General features: G+C 40.1%; 1 protein-coding gene across 1 annotated transcript in view; it reads left to right on the top strand.

The window, feature by feature from the left end:
- The window catches only part of MOSMO (modulator of smoothened), a 66,055-nt gene extending 45,075 nt beyond the window's left edge, over positions 1 to 20,980 (top strand). The window contains exons 2-3 of the mRNA XM_055409638.2: positions 14,341 to 14,553; positions 20,154 to 20,980. Coding sequence (XP_055265613.1) covers positions 14,341 to 14,553; positions 20,154 to 20,338 — 398 coding nt within the window. The 3' untranslated portion in view covers positions 20,339 to 20,980. The remainder of the gene's footprint in view (positions 1 to 14,340; positions 14,554 to 20,153) is intronic.
- The last annotated feature ends 467 nt before the right edge of the window (positions 20,981 to 21,447 follow it).

Raw genomic sequence — 21,447 nt, 5'->3', positions numbered from 1 at the left:
GGAAATCCCATGGACAGAGGAGCCTGGCGGGCTACGGTCTGTGGGATCTCTAAAGAGTCAGGCATCACTTAGCAACTAAAGAACAGTGAGAGCAAACCCCCTCTACACACCCCAAGAAGCATACATGCACCCATGAAAGAGATTTCTGATATGGTTAAATACTAAGACACACTGGTCCGGGAGGCAACTGAAGTCAAAAGAAAGGATGGGAAGGAAATTAGGTGAAGGTTAAGCTTAAAGAGATGGGAATATCAGACCACTTTACCTGCCTCCTGAGAAACCTGTATGCATGTCAAGAAGCAACAGTTTGAAATAGACATGGAACAATGGACTGGCTCAAAATTGGGAAAGGAGTATGTCAAGGCTGTATATTGTCACCCTTCTTATTTAATTTATATGCAGTGTACATCATGCAAATGTCAGGCTGGATGAAGCACAAGCTGGAATCAAGATTGCCAGGAGAAATACCAATAACCTCAGATATACAGGTGACACCACCCTTATCGCAGAAAGCAGAGAAACTAAAGAGCCTCTTGATGAAGGTCAAAGAGGAGAGTAAAAAAACTGGCTTAAAACTTAACATTCAGAAAACTAAGATCATGGTATCTGGTCCCATCACTTCGTGGCAAATAGATGGGGAAACAGTGGCAGACTTGATCTTTTTGGGCTCCAAAATTACTGCAAATGGTGACTGCAGCCATGAAATTAAAAGATGCTTGCTCCTTGGAAGAAAAGCTATGACAAACCTAGGCAGGGTATTAAAAAGCAGAGACATTCTTTTGCCGACAAAGGTCTGTCTGGTCAAAGCTATGGCTTTTCCATTAGTCATGTATGGATGTGAGAGTTGGACTGTAAAGAAGGCTGAATGCCGAAAAATTGATGCTTTTGAACCGTGGTGTTGGAGAAGACTCGAGAGGCCCTTGGACTGCAAGGAGATCAAACCAGTCAATCCTAAAGGAAATCAACCCAACATTGGAAGGACTGATTCTGAAGCTTCCATACTTCAGCCACCTGATGCGAAGATCTGACTATTAGAAAAGACCCTGATGCTGGGAAAGATTGAGGGCAGGAGGAGAAGGGGACAACAGAGGACGAGATGATTGGATGGCATCCCTGACTCAATGGACATGAGTTTGAGCAAGCTCTGGGAGATGGTGATGGACAGGGAAACCTGGCATGCTGCAGTCCATGGGGTTCCAGAGTTAGACAGGACAGAGTGACTGAACAACAGCAAAGCTTTGGGAGGGAGGAGTTCATCTCCTTTCAAAGAAATAGGAAGTTACATCATCTGTACATCAATTAAAAGATCACTGAAAATTACTGTTAAGCTCTTAAAACAACAGCAACAATAATAAAACACACAGGAAGAGGTAGTATAGAGAAATTCTGAGATTATGTACTGAGCTTCAAAGATGTTTTCAGGTGAAAATGAGGGCAAATGAGGTTGCTTCATTTACATGACCTCGTTTTTTTTTTTTTCCTTTAAGTGAGAAGCAAGTTTATCTACTCTGGCCAGGTATAAGATAATTTGAGGAGAATGGAAAGGTCAAAACAGCTGCTCTGGGAGATGCAGCAGACTCACCAAGGAGGAATTTAAGCCCCTCTGAGGAGCACTGGGCCTCAGTGCGTAAAGACACACTCAGTGCAGGAGACACAGGAGATGTGGGTTCAGTCCCTGGTCAGGAAGATACCCTGACGGAGGGAATGGCAACCCACTCCAGTATCCTTGCCTGAAAAATTCCACGGACAGAGGAGGCTCGCAGGATACAGTCTAAAGGATCACAAAGAGTCGGACACCACTGAGCGACCAAACATGCGTGCACAAGCAGCATTAGGCTTCTGACTGGTGGACCCAGTCAGCAGTTACCTGACAGTTTTCAAAGTAAGAAACATCCTAAAAACATGTTTCTTCCCTTGATAATTCATCATGACTCTGTCGTCTGGAGATTTGCTTACACCTTTTTTTAATGCTTTTAACCTGTCTCACTTCATGGAATAATAAACTGCATATACAGAGTATTTTATAAGTATTTAAAATTTACCTTTCAACTCAAAAGATAGTTCCTGTATAATTTTCATTCATAATTACATTTGTTTTCTCCATACTCGCGTTTTTATGGACTTTGATCACAACTCATATGGTGCTTGCCATCATTTTACACATGGAGGGTCTTTACTTTTACCTGAGCACCAGAAGTTACCAAGTGAATGTAGGGCCCTGGCTCAGGGCAAAGGAAACCAATCTGCTTAGCTTTCTCTAGATTTGGATACGTAGGAATCAGTTGAAACTAAGTGGGAGGAACACCTAGGCACTATGCTGTTTATACTGTATTTAACTTACTGAATACTTTCAGCAACCCTGTATTAAAATGTGTGCGTGCGTGCCTGCTCAATCGCTTAGTCGTTCGTGTCTGGCTCTTTGCAACCCCATAGACTGTAGCCCGCCAGGCTTCTCTGCCCATGGGATTCTCCAGGCAAGAGTACTGAGTGGGTTGTCAGTTCCTCCCCCGAAGGATCTTCCTGAACCAGGGATTGAACCTGAGTCTCTTGCATTGGCAGGCAGATGCTTTACCACTGAGCCACACGGGAAGCCCATGTAGATAATAGAAGATCTCTATTTACAAATGAGGAGATAGCCTAAGATGCCTTGATTGCCTCAAGTATGTATTCAGTTGAGGTAGGTTTGAGAAATTCTGAAATATCAATTGTCTAAAAATAGTTGTATAGAACGTAACCCCTTGAAAGGGTTTAGTTACCTATTCCCCAAGTTAGGTAGCCAGAAGTGTTTTTGTTTGTATGAAACATCTTCTCAATGTTAATAACTGATTTATTAAGCACTTCTGTGTATCACACATTATTCTAAGCTTTTTGTAATATTAAACTCATTTAATCTTCAGTAGCCTGTAAGATAGGTACTCTTTATTATCTCCATTTTACAGATGAAGAAAGTGAGATAGAGAGGGTAAGTCACTTGCCCAAAGCTGCAGATCTAGTAAGGGACAGCACCCCAGACAGACTTACTGTGGCTTAGTATCCCGTGCTGCCCTTCACAGGATACTGTGGCCCTCGTGTTAAATAAGGATAGCTTTCAAACAGCTTAACAGGTTATTCTGCATTATCTGCTGAACTTATGTTTAACAGCAATAATATAACCAAGTGAAAGGAAAGAATCTGGTGTTTGCTGTAATCTCTTATCACACAATCAGGATTCTATCATCTGTACTTAATTCGTAGTGTGAAGTGTGGGTATTTGAGAAAAATGCAGCATATTTTCTCATGACACTTTACCAGAGTGGGAAAGGCATAAGAAAAATAGTATTTGCTTTGTTTTGGTATTTTTTACCTCCCCTTGTGGCTTGCAGGATCTTAGATGCCTGGCCAGAGATTAAACCCAGGCCACAGCAGTGAAACCTCCGAGTTGTAACCACTGGACCACCAGAGGATTCTCAGAGGAACAATATTTGGACTAGATCTCCCATGATATTTGTATTAGGTTGGCCAAAAAGTTCATTTGTGTTTTCCCATAAGATGTTATAAATAAATTGTATTGAATTCTCTAATGTTGGCTGTGGTCATTGGTGGGTAGTATAATATTTGGTAACTGACAAAAAAGAATCCCTTTCATGGCTCACAGTCTTGTCATGGTGAAGGGGCTTGCATAGCTCAGTGAGGCTATGAGCCTTGCCCTGCAGGGCCACCCAAGACATATGGGTCATAGTGAAGAGTTCTGTCAAAAAATGTGGTCCACTGGAGAAGGAAATGGCAGCCCACTCCAGTTTTCTTGCCACAAGAACCCCATGAATAGTAGGAAGAGGCAAAAAGTTAGGGCACTGGAAGATGTGCCCCCGCCCAGGTTGGAAAGTGTCCAGTGTGCTACTAGGGAAGAGTGGAGGGCAGTTTCTAAGAGCTCCAGTAAGAATGATACAGCTGAGCCAAAGCAGGAATGATGCTCAGGCATGGATGTATCTGGTGGTGAAACTAAAGTCCAGTGCTGTAAAGAACAATATTGCATTGGAATCTGGACTGTTAGGTACATGACATGAATCAAGGTAAATTGGACACGGTCAAGCAGGAGATGGCAAGAGTGAGAACACATTACTCATAGCAAACACCCCTTTCCAGCAACACAAGAGTCGACCCAACACATGGACATCACCAGATAGTCGATACCAAAATCAGATTGATTATATTCTTTGCAGCCAAAGACGGAGAAGTGCTATACAGTCAGCAACGATAAGACCTGGTGCTGACTGTGGCTCAGATCAAGAGCTCCTTTTTGCAAAATTCAAACTTGAAGAAAGCAGGGAAAACCACTAGGCCATTCAGGTATGACCTGAATCAAATCCCTCATGATTATACTGTGGAGGTGACAAATAGATTCAAGGGATTAGACCTGGTAGAGTGCCTGAAGATCTATGAACAGAGGTTTGTAACATTGTACAGGAGGCAATGACCAAAACCATCCCAAAGAAAAAGAAATGCAGGAAGTCAAAGTGGTTGTCTGAGAAGGCTTAACAAATTGCTGGGAAAAGAAGAGAATCAAAAGGCAAAGGAGAAAGGGAAAGATATACCTGAATGATTGCAGAATTCCAGAGAATAGCAAGGAGATTTAAGAAGGCTTTCTTAATTGAACAATGCAAAGAAACAGAGGAAAACAATAAAATGGGAAAGACTAGAGATCTCTTGAAAATGAGAGATACCGAGGGAACATTTCAGAAAAGGATGGGCATGATAAAGGACAGAAACGGTAAAGACCTAACAGAAGCAGAATAGATTAATAAGAGTTGGCAAGAATACACAGAACTATACAAAACAGGCCTTAATGACTCGATGGCCAAGGTGGTATGCTTACTCACTTAGAACCGGACATCCTGTCATGTGAAGTCAAATGGGCCTTAGGAAGCATCACTACGAACAAAGCTAATGGAGGTGATGGAATTCCAGCTGAGCTACTTAAACTCCTAAAAGATAATGCTTCTAAGGTGCTGTACTCAACATGTCAGCAAATTTGGAACTCAGCAGTGGCCAGGATTGGAGGTCGGTTTTCATTCCAGTCCCCAAGAAGGGCAGTGCCAAAAAATGTTCAAACTACCATACAGTTATACTCATTTCACATGCTAACTAGGTTATACTCAAAATCCTTCAAGGTAGGTTTCAGTAGTATGGGAACCAAGAACTTCCAGATATATACAAGCTGTGTTTCAAAAAGGCTGAAGAACTAGAGATCCAACTGCCAACATTCATTGGATCATGGACGAAGCAAAGAATTCCAGAAAAAAAATCTGCTTTATAATGACCAAAATCTCTCCAAGTTTAATGAAAAACTTTAATCTCCACATTGAAGAATCTCAACAAATTCCAAGCAGGATAGACTCAAAATAATTCACACCTAGCTACATCATAGTCAAACAGTCCAAAGACATGAAGAGCATCTTGAAAACAGCAAGGAAAAAGTGAATCCTCATATACAAGAGATCCTCAAAACCATTAGCAACTGACTTCTCATCAGAAACCATGAGGTCAGAGAGCAGTGGGATGACACATTCAAAATGATGCAAGAAACAGACTGTCAACTAAAAATTCTGAAAAACTATTCTTCAGAAACAAAGGAGAAATCAAGATATTCTAAGATAAAAGCTGAGAAAATTCATCACAAACAGACTTGTCCTATAAGAAATACTGAGGGGAGTTTTCTTCAAATTGAAATAAAGGGCATGAGACACTGTTTTGAATCCACTTGAAGAAATCCACCAGTAAAAGTAACTGCAAATGTGAATATAAAAGTCAGTATAAATGTCTTTTTGCTAGCAATCCTTTCCTCTTTAAAAGGTTTATTTATTTACTTATTTAGGCTGTGCTGGGTCTCCATTGCTCTGTGTGGGCCTTCTTCAGTTGCAGCAGGTGGGGGCTATTCTCTAGTTGCAGTGTGCAGCCTTTGCATTGCAGTTGCTTCTCTTGTGGAGCACAGGCTCTAGGCTCTTGGACTTCAGTAGTTGTGGTACATAAGCTTAGTTGCTCTGCAGCATGTGGGATCTTCCTGGACCGGGGATTGAACCCATGTCCCCTGCATTGGCAGGCAGATTCTTTTACCACTCAGCTACCAAGGAAATCCTCTTTTTCTCTTTAAAATAGGGTAATAATTTTGAACTGTGGTGTTGGAGAAGACTCTTGAGAGTCCCTTATACTGCAAGGAGATCCAACCAGTCCATTCTAAAGGAGATCAATCCTGGATGTTCATTGGAGGGACTGATGCTAAAGCTGAAACTGCAATACTTTGGCCACCTCATGCGACGAGTTGACTCACTGGAAAAGACTCTGATGCTGGGAAAGGTTGGGGGCGGGAGGAGAAGGGGACGACGAAGAATGAGATGGCTGGATGGCATCACCAATTCTGTGGACATGAGTTTGAGTGTACTCCGGGAGTTGGTGATGGACAGGGAGGCCTGGCGTGCTGTGATTCATGGGGTCGCGGAGAGTCGGACACGACTGAGCGACTGAACTGAACTGAACTGAATAATTATAAAACTGTGTTGTTGGGCTTACAATGTATAAAGATGTAATTTACATGGTAATAAGTACAAAAGAAAAGGAGGTAATAGAGGGATATTGAGGCAAAAATTTTGGTATACTGTTGAAATTAAGTTGGTAAATCTAATATGTTGGGTTTTGTTTGAGATAAAATCCATCATTTAAAGTGTACAATTCAGTGATTTTTAGTATATTCATAATGCTGTGCAATAATTGCCAATATCTAGTTCCGGAGGATTTGCATCAGCCCAGGAAAAAGAAACCCGGAACTTCCCAATTCCTCCTCCTCTATCCCCTGGCAGCAACTTTACCTATTTGTTGTATTTCATATACATGGAATAATACACCATATAGCCTTTGTGTCTGGCTTTTTTATCATTGTTTACTTAACATAGTGTTCATGCATGTAGCTTGTATTAGTACTCTTTTTTAAATTTCTGAATAATATTCTATGGATTTTGTTTATCAGTTGATGGACATTTGGGTTGTTTCCACTTTCCTTGTTATTATCAATAATGATTTGGACTTTCATATACAAGTTTTTGTAAATATATACTAACTCCCAAGTACACTGTAATACACTTCAATTCTGACAGTAGCCACCTAGAGTTAGCACAGATCCCACAAATTAAGGGCTCTGTCTTCCACAAGATTGCCCCTAATTCAGACACTGCCACAAGTTTGGAGTGAGGGGGCATTTCTGACCTACTGGCTACAAATTTACGATTTCTCTCAAGTTCAATAAATAGTTATAATGGTATGATTGGGGCCATGGAAGCATAGAGGAGTGATTAGCCCAGAATGGGAATATAACACCTTGTCGAGGAAGACTTCCCAGAAGTGACTTTTAAACTGTGACTGGAATTTGGAATTGTAGGTAGTAACTGTTTGAAAGAGTAGTTTAAGTGGAGGGAACAGCATATGTGAAAGCCTGGTGTGCTCATGCTTGTTAGAGATGACTTAAGAATTAACTTAAGAACTTGAGCACCAAATATGAAAAAAAAGGAAAAAAGAAGCAATATCATCCAGACTTTTGTAAGCCACTTGAACTTCATCGAGGAAACTGTGTAGAAGAAAAACAGGATCCAGCAAAGATCCCTAAAAAACACCATGACAGAGGAAAAAAGTGCCTGTGAAAAACGAGAAAGAAAAACTAAAGAGGCAAGAGGAAAATAAATAGAATATGGAGTCACTAAAACCAGAGGAAATGAAGTTATATCAGATGCTGCTAAAATATTAAGAAAAGGACTTAGAAATATACATCAGAGTCAGCAGTGTGGAATGAATGAGCCTGGCAAGAGCTGTGTCAGGGGTGGTTGGGGTAAAAGCCAAGCTACAGTAGATTAAAGGGTGAACAAGACTCAGGGAAGCGGAGACAGGAACTCTTGACCAGGCTCGGGGACAAAGGATGCTAGGCAGAGCAGACAGAAACACAGGCGTGTTGAGACCAGAGGATGACCTGACGTGATGGGGTGTTCTTGTTTTATAACAGGGGAGACTTGGGGGGCTTCCCTGGCTGTCCAGTGGTTAATACTCTCCATGTCCAACTCAGGGCATGGGTTTTATCCTTGGTCAGGGAATTAGGATCCCACACACCAGGTGGTGCAGCCAAAAAATAAAAAGTAAACAGGTTTTAAAAACAGGGGAGACTTTTGCAATCCAGAAAAGAAAGAAAATAATGTTAGGCAAGCTCCCAGAGAAAGTAAGAGGGAATAGGATCCAAAACAAAGGTAGACGGATCAATAAGATGAAAGAACAGGTATACGCAGATAAATCCGTAAGTTTTGACGGTGAACAGTTAAGGAGTTGCTGTGTGATGGCCCCTGTCTTTTCTGAAACACACGAAGGCATTTACTGGAGTGAAGGGGGTGGTGGACAGTGCCCACATAGAGCGCAGCAGGCTTGAAATGGGCACAGGAGAGAATGGGCAAGTGGTGAACTAGGGAAGTCTGTTTCCGGATAATAAAGGTCCTGAGATAGTGATGGGTTCTCAGTAGGAACTTACAGTGGCACCCCTCTGCTCTGAGCATCAGCATCCTGGAGGTAAGTGCAAGGGCAAAACTTACATTGAATCAGAGTTATGGTTTTTGCCAGGTGGGTGCAGTGAAAGGATAGAAGTTAGGTGGTAATATGATGGATCAAGAACGCTAGACTGGATAAGGGAAGAAATGAAGATGATAGGAGAGTGATGGATGCCAAGAAAGTAGCAGCCAGTGACAGGAAGTGCCAGGGGGTATAAGAGCAGGTGGAAGTAACAGGAAGGGACACTGTTACTACAGCAGACACTGGTGAGTGGCCTAATAAACCTAAGTATTATGTTACTAGGGTTTTCAGACACTGCCTTAGTATGGTTCATTAGATCCCTTGTTTTACCTGCTCACTCATTTTGGCCAGTTCACTGTTTATAAGTACCCACCTCTAAAGGTGGGCTTCCCTGGTGGCTCAAGTGGTAAAGAACTGGCCTACCAATGCAGGAGATGCAGGTTCAACCCCTGGGTTGGGAACATCCCCTGGAGAAGGGAATGGCAGCATTCTCCAGTATTCTTGCCTGGCAGGCTACAGCCCATGGGGTGGCAAAGAGTCGGACACAACTTTGCAAGTAAACAACTAGAAACCAGAAATCACAGCTGATAAAAAATAATCATCACTAACAGTGCTTCTGGAGGAAAAAATTAAATATGTGAAGTTTTAAAGTTACCTGTGGACTGTTATTTTCTATGCTTGTGTCCCTAATCATTTAAAGTATGAGCTGCCGGGGTATGACTTGCACAGGAAGGTGTATATCACTGCCCACAGTGGGGCCCCTACCAGGCTTCTTCTCACCTGCCTCCAGATTCTCATAAATTTCCTTAGCCAGCCTGTCACTAAAACACAAAACTCTAATTTTCAGTTCGGTTGGAATCAGTCAGTTCAGTTCAGTTCATTCGCTCAGTCGTGTCCGACTCTCCGCGACCCCATGAATCACAGCACGCCAGGCCTCCCTGTCCATCACCAACTCCCGGAGTACACTCAAACTCATGTCCACAGAGTCGGTGATGCCATCCAGCCATCTCATTCTCCGTCGTCCCCTTCTCCTCCCGCCCCCAACCTTTCCCAGCATCAGAGTCTTTTCCAGTGAGTCAACTCGTCTCATGAGGTGGCCAAAGTATTGCAGTTTCAGCTTTAGCATCAGTCCCTCCAATGAACATCCAGGATTGATCTCCTTTAGAATGGACTGGTTGGATCTCCTTGCAGTATAAGGGACTCTCAAGAGTCTTCTCCAACACCACAGTTCAAAAGCATCGTTGGAATATCGTCCCTTAATTAAACATATGCTGTTAAAAAGGGCAATACGTTAAGCCTTTATCAATCATTAAGACCCTTACGTTACTAGCAGGCTAGCTTGCCAAGATCAGATGTTTATATCCCCAGAGAGAAAGTAGAGTAAGAGATCCACATCAGTGGTAGCGATTGGGTGGGCCAGTTCCCAATACCTTTCACTAACAAAGAGAGCCCCATGAGATGAAGAGAACACGAGTAGGAAGAAAATTCAAGGGGAAGATGAAAGAGGGCAATAGCAAAATGTTAAATAACTTCACTGTTTTGTTAAAATTAAACCTATATTGGAAAATCCAATCTATGGCCAGTTTATTGAGCAGTTACCACACCCGATTTACTCTGACGGATTGTGGGTATGTGTGCCTTGGTGCTTTACAACACCTGTGTTTCAGATTTTCTGTAACACAACTTTTACACATGGTGATGACGAGCCTTGTAATCGTCCTCACTGTAGCAACAGACGTGCTCAAACTGGCAGTGTTAAATCATTTCAGTAGTGTTGGATCCATAGATGATGGGTGTCAAAAGCCTCCTTAGTTAAGATTCCCCACTTAACAGGAAATTATGACTTCATTTTCTGTGTTTTGATACACAGGTGAGATACTAAGAGGCATATGGCATGCTATAGTTCCTGGTTTGATTTCCTTTTTCCTGTTGTGTGCAAGTCTTTTGTTTGGCTAGACTGGTTACCTAGGAAACAGCTGCAGGGTAAAGTTGGATTGGCTGTTTGGGAAATGGAATTACAGACCCCTTCAAGAAACAGAAGACCTGTTGGATAAAGCAAAAAATTAGTGAATGGCTAAGTTTATGCTTAATTTAGTGTGCTTCAAGAAATCACACTGAGTTCTATAGAGAATTTAGTTAATGCAGCGTGATTTTTAAATTTAGTTTATTTTTTAATTTCACCAAATGTTTGTTAATTCCTGCTTTGCGCCCACTGCTGCAGGCCATTCTGAGGGCTTTCAATGAAGTAAAATGTTCAGTTTCCTCATTTTCTGTTTGGGTCTAAAAGAAGCTACCTTAAAATCAAGCGCATGGGGCTTCCCTGGTGGCTCACTGATAAAGAATCCTGCTAATGCAGGAGACACAGGTTCGATCCCTGATCTGGGAAGATCACTTGCCAAGAAGCAGCTAAGCCCATGCACCACAACTATTGTGCCTGTGCTCTAGAGCTCAGGAGCCGCAACTACTGAAGCCTGTGTGCCCTGAAGCCACCACAGTGATGAAGCCTACACACCGCATCTAGAGAGAGGCCCACACAGCAGTGAAGACCCAGCAAAGCCAAAAATAATAAACAAATAAAAGTTATTTTTAAAAAATCAAGTGCACAATTATGTGATACAGTCTATAAGTGTGTTCAGAGAATTTGGAGGATGTAAAAGGTCTTGGCTAGTCAGTGTGAGTGGTGGATTTGAATCTGCAGGTAGGAGATAATAGAGGTAAAAGATGAAATTTAAAGACCTGGTGAAAGTTCGGGTACTCACAGTACCTGAATTTACAACATTCAACAAGAGCAACACAATTACCCTTGCAGTTCCCTACATCCAGACAGCTTATGGAAAATATGTAACTCTGATATATATTACCCTAGAATCTTAGGAAAATGAATATTAGCAACAATGTTGACCAACCACTGTTTGCACTAAGGTTTGCATAATTTAAGAAAAAAAATCTATTTTAACTGAAAGTGTGACAGAGTATTAGTTTTGTAACCTCAACCACTACAGAAATGTGAGCACGTAAGAGACACTCAGTAAAATATTTGTGAGTTGATTTTCTTATATACAGTGTACCTTCCTGTTAGTATTAGCTTTCTTTTCTTCCAGAACATAGCTGTTGAATATTTGGTCTTGATTTGTGGTGATAAGGCCTTTTGCAAATATAGGAGCATAACTCCTCTTTCAAAGCTGAACATCTGTCAGGTTATCTCCATTTGATTTCTAGGAAGTATAGCTGTCTCTGTGGACTCGATGGTCATGAGTTTGAGCAAGCTCTGGGAGTTGGTGATGGACAGGGAAGCCTGGTATGCTGCAGTCCATGGAGTCGCAAAGAGTCGCACACAACTGAGCAAGTGAACTGAACTGATAGCTATAATTTTCATTTTCTTGTTATCTTTGTATTCACTTGGTGTGGTGTGCCTCTCAGGAGAGGAGGAAAAATCAGTCCTACTCAGAAAGCGTAATAATCTACAGGCGCAGAAAATTAAATTCGAGTCCTCCTTGCCATGTCCATAAATGGAAAGTAAGAGGGGCAACAAAAGGACACTCAGAAATATTTTGAAGGAGAGATGTATTGAACCTACAGCCTCAAATATTTACCAGCAAAGAATAATTCTCAAATTTAAATTTCACCGTGCTGGCTGTTTAGAGTTACTGATGAAAGTGTCTTTGTACTGCTATTTAAGTTGTGAAGAAAGTTGTTACTGTAATCAGAATCCATAATATTGAATTTTTCCAGAGGGTCTTTCATTGCCTGTTGTCTGTTCTCACAGTAATTAGAGCTTTTATAAATGAGATAGTGACTACAGAGGGTAATTTGCCAGAAGTTTTTTGCTGAGTGATCAGGAATGGTTTCCTGATAGAAGTGCTTGATCACTACTGTGAATGCCTTCTATATTTCCCAAATTACTATAAAATGGCTTATCATAATAAGACACACCCTCTCCCCCAAGTTTCCTTTTCAAGAAAACTTTTTAGTGTTTCATTTTAAGAACAATTATGCGACTCCCTGGTACCTCCTCACTCCTGTTGTCACCCCTTTTCTGGTTTCAAGCAATTACCAGGATGGGCTTCCCTGGTGGCTTAGTGGTAAAGAATCTGCCTGCCTGCCAGAGCAGGAGACACAGGTTCAATCCCTGATCTGGGGGGTTAGTGATTGTCCGAAACTTTGAACTGAGCCTATGAACTCTGAACTCACTCCACTCCAAACAGCAGCTATAGGAGGAGGAATAGTGTGGCATTACTGTGAAGGTTTGCTCATTTTCTGTCCCTCTCCGCTCCCCCACCCATCTCTTCCACCTTGCTGGATATGATCCCATAATTATAATGCTCTTTGCACCTCTTGGGAGATCACAAGAAGCACCTAATTATCAGATGATTTGAGAGAAAAAGTCCAGCTCATTTGAGTTATTGTCTTCCACTCTTGAAAAGTTAGAGTTAGCCTTAGAGAGAAAAAAAAGACCACAACTCAATTTTGAGAGCAGAGCTGTTTTTTTTTTCTTCTATGTTTTCTTTGAACACATTATTTCTAAAAATGTACTAATGGCAAAGACAAGTTGCAGGAAAGCAGCTCCCCCCCAACCAACAGCCCCACATATACACGTATATTTACAGCTCCAGCCCTGGTCTGTCTTCTCCCACTAAGGGCAGCTTCCCAAAATGCCTCAACAAAGGAACTTGTTCATGGCAAATGCTGTGATTTTGAGGTTAATGTCTTTTTGTTGTAGCTGTTGTTCATAGTGAGAAAATAAGACCAACAAAAGATGCAGAAATCTGTTTTCAGTGGCTCCAGAAATTTCTTGTATTTTTGGCAGCTGTTTTCCCATTTGCAGTTGCTCTTAAAGGGAGAAGCAAGCAAGTTTTACTCAAAAGTAACATTTTAACTGTTCTTCTTAGTGGGGAAAAGGATAAAATAATTACTTTTTCATCTTCCTTGTCTAGATTTCTATAAATTAATTTACCCCAAATTTGATAGAGGGGTTCCTTGGGTTTGACTGAGAACATGTTTGTTTAAAAATAGCACTTAATGTTTTACAAAAAACGCTTTCATTTATTTAAATGGGAGAAGAGGTACTTTAAAAGTTAGCACTGATGCCTCTATGCTTTTTGGCTGAAGCATGCTAGTAATGATTTAGCAATGTGAGCACCTTTACATTGTACAAAATTGTTGAACTTACCAAACGGGGTGAACTTACTAGTTTTTCTAGCATTTTCTTGAATTTCATGGAAAAACATTTATATTGTAATATTCTTAGACCTTTTACATTTAATAAAATAATATTGGTTCTAGTATTCAATCCATTATTTAATTTTATTTATGTATTACACTTAGAAATATTTCAAGTTTGCCTTTAATTTTTTTAAAAGTGTGTTTCTTCTCAGCCAAAACAGTATATGGTAAGACTTAGATCTGGGAATAGAAAAGTTTCAATTCTTTCTGCTAAAACGATAAGCCCGGCGAGAGCAGGAACCTCATCTCTCTTGTTCACTCATTTCCCTGGAGCCTAGAACAGTGCTTGACTCAGGCACCCAGAAAAGTAATAAATGACTGAATGAATTGTCTTCTATGACTTGTGGCATTTAAGTTTACTTTGCATGTTAAATGAAATATTTCTACATAGCGGGCTATAGCAGAATGCTGCAGAGTAGGACCCAGTGGAATTAAGTACGTGGATGACCCAGTCAGAGAGAAATAAGATTTAAAGGGTGTTGGTAGGGACTATTCCCTGGGTGTGCCAAACCCACTAACATATTCCTATGTTTTGTGTCTCCCCAGGAGCACTCACTGTGGGCCTTGTGCGACAGTGTCAAACAATCCATGGACGAGACCGGACATGCATCCCACCTCGGCTTCCCCCAGAGTGGGTCACCACACTGTTTTTTATCATCATGGGAATCATTTCATTGACTGTCACTTGTGGTTTGTTGGTGGCTTCCCACTGGCGAAGAGAAGCCACAAAATATGCTCGATGGATAGCATTCACTGGAAGTAAGTAACCTGTGATAAGTAAATTTGTCTAGAAGGCACTCACACTGGTATTTTTATGAAGATATTCAAGTCTCAGTAATAAGGACTCTCTAATCATCAAAGAGCACCATTTGTGTACGGCCATCAGATAGACTCCACGCAGTCCCACCAGCTCTTCAGAATTCTCACCACAAGACCAGGACATCCAGACCTTAATTGCTTTGAATAAAGTGCTATTTTAATGAATTTTATTTTTTCTCACACTGTGACATAAGTTTTCCAGGCCTGTGACTCAGAGCAACCACTAACCTGAGTCTTTTCCTCTTCTTAAAGGTATTGGTATCTTCTGTCAAATAAAGATAAATCTAGAAAAATATATACAGAAATATAAATTAGTTTCAGGTGGTGATTTGCTTTTTAATATCATTACTTTGAGTTTCTACTGTAAGTTGTGTGATCATTGAAATATCAACACATTTAGCTATCTTAACAATTGTTTCTCAACATGTCTTATGCCATTAAGCTATGCCCAAGGGTATGATACGTATATTACACATTCTCTTGTACTTTGCAAAATTGGTTTAATTTCAAAACACAACACAGGCTTTTCCCAAGCTAAAAGCAACAAACATGCACAAAGGAAAGATTCCTGTAATTTTGCTTACTTCTTTCTAAAGCAGTTTTATGCCCCCAGGGGACATTTGTCAAAGTCTGGAAACATTTTAGATTGTCCCAACCAAAGGGATGCTTAGTTGGGCAGAGTGTAGCGTAGCAAGCAGAGTCCAAGGATGCTGCTAAGAAGTGTACAAATGCACAGAATAGCCCTACAACAAAGACTTATCTGGCCCCAGATGCCAATAGGGCCTGTTAAGAAACTCTGCAGTAAAGAACAATATAACTATACCTGTGCCAAATAATACAGGATTTAATTTCTAATTCAGTATCCTATAATCATCTCAGGTTTTCTTCAGTTCAGTTCAGTCGCTCAGTTGTGTCCGACTCTTTGCGACCCCATGAACCACAGCACGCCAGGCCTCCCTGTCCATCACCAACTCCCAGAGTTCACTCAAACTCATGTCCATCGAGTCGGTAATGCCATCCAGTCATCTCATTCTCTGTCATCCCCTTCTCCTCCCTCCCCCAATCCCTCCTAGCATCAGACTCTTTTCCAGTGAGTCAGCTCGTCGCATGAGGTGGCCAAAGTATTGGAGTTTAAGCTTTAGCATTAGTCCTTCCAATGAACACCCAGGATTGATCTCCTTTAGAATGGACTGGTTTTTTAAAAATAAATATTATAGCACAGCTTACTTTCCCTTGATATTGTCATGTAGAATTTACAGGGGCAGGCATAATCCCATGTATTCCCATTAATGTTAAAACTCAATTTATTCTTAAAGATCATAGGATAGGGATATTAGTTTGTGAGTCTCTTTTTCTCCCTATTTCTCTGTGAAGCTCTTTCTCTTTAGAGAATATATACGTTTCCAGATCTGTTGTTTTATTTTCATCTCTATTTCTCCCTTAATTTTAAAATGTAGATCAAGTTGCCAGAGAAGGCAATGGCAAGCCACTCCAGTACTCTTGCCTAGAAAATCCCATGGATGGAGGAGCCTGGTAGGCTGCAGTCCATGGGGTCGCTAGGGGTCAGACACGACTGAGCGACTTCACTTTCTCTTTTCACTTTCACACATTGGAGAAGGAAACGGCAACCCACTCCAGTGTTCTTGCCTGGAGAATCCCAGGGACGGGGGAGCCTGGTGGGCTTCCGTCTTTGGGGTCACACAGAGTCGGACACGACTGAAGTGACTTAGCAGCAGCAGCAGCAGCAGATCAAGTTGCAGTTGACATAAAAATGCTTCTTCAACCTTGTTGAGAAATGTAAAACAAGTTGATGATCTTGTTTGAGGTCAGACCTCCTGAGACAGTTTTCTAAATAGTAGGATCTAGAGGCAGTTACCGGAGAAGGCAATGGCACCCCACTCTAGTACTCTTGCCTGGAAAATCCCGTGGACAGCAGAGCCTGGTAGGCTGCAGTCCATGGGGTTGCGAAGAGTTGGACACAACTAAGCGACTTCACTTTCACTTTTCACTTTCATGCATTGGAGAAGGAAATGGCAACCCATTACAGTGTTCTTGCCTGGAGAATCCCAGGGACGGGGAGCCTGGTAGGAGGCCGTCTATGGGGTCACACAGAGTCGGACACGACTGAAGCGACTTAGCAGCAGCAGCAGCAGAGGCAGTTAGAGAGATGGGGCTACTAAAAGGGTACTGATGAGGAATTTAAAGAGAGTCTTTACTTACAGATACAGTTACTTATCCAGATAGAATTCACTCTTTAGGAGTAAAATAACATCCAGAAGGATTTAGTTAAAATTTGGGAGTGCATATTCCTTGATGGCTCAGACAATAAAGAGTCTGCCTGCAATGCAGGAGACTTGGGTTCAATCCCTGGATTGGGAAGATCCCCTTGGGAAGGAAATGGCAACCCACTCCGGTATTCTTGCCTAAAAATTCCATGGACAGAGGCTACAGTCCTTGGGGTCACAAAGAGTCAGACACTACTGAGTGACTAACAATTTCACTTTCCATGCTCTGAATATCAAAAATCTAAAATGTAATTTAGCAAAGTAGTATGAGTCAAAGAAAAGCACTGAGTTACTCACATGAGCCATTGATTCTTGTGACTCAGTAAAAGGAAAGAACTTTGATTTATCTTTTCATTCCTCTTCAAGAGAGAATATTTACCTATGTATTTAAATGTACTACCTTAAAATGTAGAATTTTTTCCCTTTATTTTTCAGTTTAAATAATTTAACTTCTTAAAATATGTGTATGATATATAATTCAGAGCCTATGAAAGGGTCACCAAGTAAAAACGATCACCAATCTCATTTATGGCCCTGTCACCCAGTTATCCACTACTTTCCTGGAAGCAACCATTCTCACCAGTTTCTGGGTTTTCCTACCAGTGGTGTTCTACGTATAGAAACGTATATGTATGTGTGAGTGTTCTATAAATACATATTTATTCTATTTATGCTATTCTGTACCTTGGTGTTTTGGTTCAACAGTGTATCTTAGGGTTGATGTCATCTAAGGAAGCGTAGAGCCTTTCTCTTAACTTCCTTAAATGCATTGTTTTTGTTACCCCAGCTAGTGTAACTCGGGTGGCAGTCATAAGAGGGCCTGGACTCCCCCTAGTGTTGCCATTCAGCCTTTGAAAATGTACTTCTCAGTAGTTTTGTTAAGAATATAAACTAATTTTCTAATGGGTTTATACAGAGGAAGTGCTCAAAGGAGAGCCACACATTAGGGACGCACCTGTGGCGGCAAGAGTGATAAAAAGACGTGTCTTTTTCTTCAAGTCTGATTCTTGTCCTTGCTTTTGCCACCTTAATTTACTTGTCTGCCAGTACACCTGATATCTGGCTCTCACCACCAAGAAATCTATGCTATACAGGATATGAAGTTATGTCTTTACAGACTTTTTTAGGACCCAGAACTTAATTGTCAAAAGTTGATAGATATTTTCAGCATTGACAGTATTTTAAGATCTGAAGTAACTTCTCAGGTCTCAAGAGCTTAAAAAAAAATCTCATCCACCATCATTAAAAACTCCTCAGGAAGTATAGATAACTTGATTCCTTAGATTAGAAATCACTGTTGGATACAATCAGGCGTTCATTACTTCCTTGAAATTTGATTAAGCTCTTCCTAACCAATTTGGAAAATATTTAACACTTGTAAAATATTAAACCCTGCTTTAAATATAGTCATTAAGTGGTAAGTGATTACTATAAAGGATAGATTTTTATTTTACAGTAGAAAATAGTAAAGGATAGGAATTAAGTTGTCACATCAGTTAACAGAATGAGCAAGAGTAACATCTGCATATGTCTGAAGCACTTCTAAATTATTTTAGTGTTTCCTGAGGTTAGATTAATCTATATTAAAGAACAAATTGTTTTTAAGGCAATAATGTTTTCCTATTGCTTTTATTAGATTGTCTATAGCTATTTAGGTTGTCTATAGCTATTTAGATTGTGGTTTCATTTTACTTACCAAACCGTATTAAGACATAAGAACCATTAAAGGTTGGTGACAAATAACAGTGATGAGGGGACATTGGCAGCGCTAATACAGTTGTTTATTGCTAACTATACAACAAAAGGCCAAAAACTCTTATACTTAATACCTGAATTTTTCATTCGTTTTGTAGTAGGTATCTAAAAGAATCTAAATCTGCTTATGTAACATTATTTGGTGTGGTCATATGCCCAAAATAAAACAAACTCTGTGTTGATTTAATAGAAAATAGTCACGTAAATGGTGCAAAGCAAACAAGCGTGTTGGTGTGTTTCTTAAGCTAGTGTATTACTTAAGAAAATGTTGCCTTTTACTACATTTCTGGAGCTATTCCCTCCAGGGAATATTTCTAATTGGCCTTTTCAGAACTCTACTATTAAATTTTGTTGATTGAGTAACACAGATAATTTAGGACAAGTGTCAACTGGTATATTTATCCAGGAGTCTATCATTATTGCTGGGAATGGGTTTAACACAGAAAAGTTTTCTCATTCAGTTAGCAATGGGGCTGACTGTAGTAATCTGCCTTCACAATATACTGAGGAAATATTTCTGCCTTCAGAGAAAGTTGAAAGACTGTGAATATGCTTTCAAAAAGCACAAAATATTTTCTTGGAAGACCCAGCCTATCTATAGGTAGTTTGTGTTTCTTAAGAAAAGATTTTCTTTGGTAGCACAGGGGAGCACGCTGTTTCTAAAACAACCAACTGTGGAATAACTTCTGCCCAAACACTGGGTTTTCTGATATCTTTATAAAAGCATTTTAGCAAATAATATATTTCATTGTGTTTGTATACAAAACTCAAAGATTTCCCCACCATCCCCCTCTTTAAACTCTGTGTAGTCAGAAACCTGGGAGAGTTGTGTTTTTTTATTTTGGGGAATGTTGTCCATGAGAGAGAACCACCTGCAGTTTGTTCCTCATATCAGAAGTCAGTGGTTCTTTCCACTACCTGATTTGAAATCAGAGTAAGATAAATAGTATTTATATTTGTATGTACCTTTTCGCAGTTCCTTATAACTAATATCAACTGAGAAGAGCAGAGAATTGGGAAAAATACTAGGATGACAACAATCAACATTTATTCAGCACTTAATATCAACCTGGCATTGTGCAAAGGACTTAAAATTGTTTTGTTTATTCTTCTATAACTTACCCATTTTCAGAATTTCAGAAGACTAAGATTTTATAGTAGAGCCAGAACTTAGCCCCTGTCTGACTGAGCCGTTTGCCACTACTTTAAATGGTCAAGAATTGTATATACAATTACTTAGTAGGTTTGGTGGCCTGTCTTAATGCTTATATTCAAAACTGTATGTAAAAGGCTAAACCAGCTTTTGTTGTATTTAATTGTTAGGCTTGGAGGATCGGTGGTATATGCAAACCTTGTTACAAGTGGTCCATGTTGTAACAGATTTGACCATGTTGTCGTAAATCCACAACCCTGCTTATAAACTTCCTTTGTGCCAAATTTTCATTGTTTTCTTAATCACCAAACCATGTTACTAATGTTATGTTTTGGTTTGTTTTACAGTGATCCTTTTCTGTATGGCTGCCCTAATATTTCCAATAGGATTTTACATCAATGAAGTCGGAGGTCAACCTTATAAATTACCCAACAACACAGTAGTTGGGTCATCATATGTACTTTTTGTCTTATCAATTTTCTTTACAATAGTAGGACTTCTATTTGCCGGCAAAGTTTGTTTACCAGGCTGATGAATGTCTAAATTGCTTGACTCTTTTATTATTTTTAATTTTATTTTATTTTTTTATTTTTGGAGGGTGGAGAGGACAAAGGCAAGGCATCTGAGTAGTCCTCACATAGGAAGTGCTTAGATGAAACTGATGCTGAAAAGGAAAAAAAAATGCTTTGATTTGTTCTCACTATGCACTTTGGATTTAAAAACAAAAAATAAGGAGAGCCTTTTCCATAACCAAATACAGACAATATTGACTAAATCTCCTGAGCGTATTCAGGCAGTCAGGTCTGCACTGTGATAGCAACCTAGTGAAGGAGAATGCTTTATACTGAAAAGCATGTGGCCCTTTGTACTCTGTTGTTCCATTTTTAACGTCTAATGATTCATTTGAGGGAGGAAAAGAAAAAAGTCTAAGTATTTATGAATCATGGCGGACCAGAGGGATGCAAAAGATGTTCATGTGGGGCTGGCCTCACCTCCTAAGAAATTAGTGTTCACAGCTTCCTTGTAATGGTATGAGTCTTTGGCACCAGAATGGATTGCCATTGCATCACTGCACCAAGAAGCCAATAGATCAAAACTTGTTTGCTAAAATGTATGTAAAAATTCTGAAATTCCCTATTCTCTGTGTACAAAAAAAAAAAAACACTAAGAAACATGTTGGGGGTGGGTGGGTGGGGGAAATGTTCCTTATATTTATATAAATATATATATAATATATATATTTTGCTGATGCAGTATACAGTGTGTATATATGTGTGTGTGTGTATGTGTGTGTGTAAATTTATATACACACACATGCAAACAGTTCCTGGAAGAGAACTCTGAATGCTTTGCTAGCAAAACACTGTGGTGTGCAAACCTAGAACCCAATAGAAAAAAAAAAGCCATTTATCTGAAGGCTGCATAGTGGAGAGAGTCTTCAGTTTACCTCATTCTTTGTAGCAGCCCTTGATTTTAACTGGTTTTTGTAATAGGTACAAATAATCCCATACCTTTCTAGGTGCAATTTTAAGTTAAGCTAAAATTCTTTGTAGGGTTAATTTATTTGTACGTGATAGTAGAAGGTAAGATCATGTCAAATCTTATAATTTGGGGAATCTGACACTATTTAAATTATTGGCA

The sequence above is a fragment of the Moschus berezovskii genome, chromosome 27 (assembly GCF_049115385.1).
Source record: "Moschus berezovskii isolate FMDL1 chromosome 27, NW_MosBer_1.0, whole genome shotgun sequence".
NCBI lineage: Eukaryota > Metazoa > Chordata > Mammalia > Artiodactyla > Moschidae > Moschus > Moschus berezovskii.
Note: the sequence above shows the minus strand (reverse complement) of the source record. Positions and strands in the feature narration are given on the sequence as shown.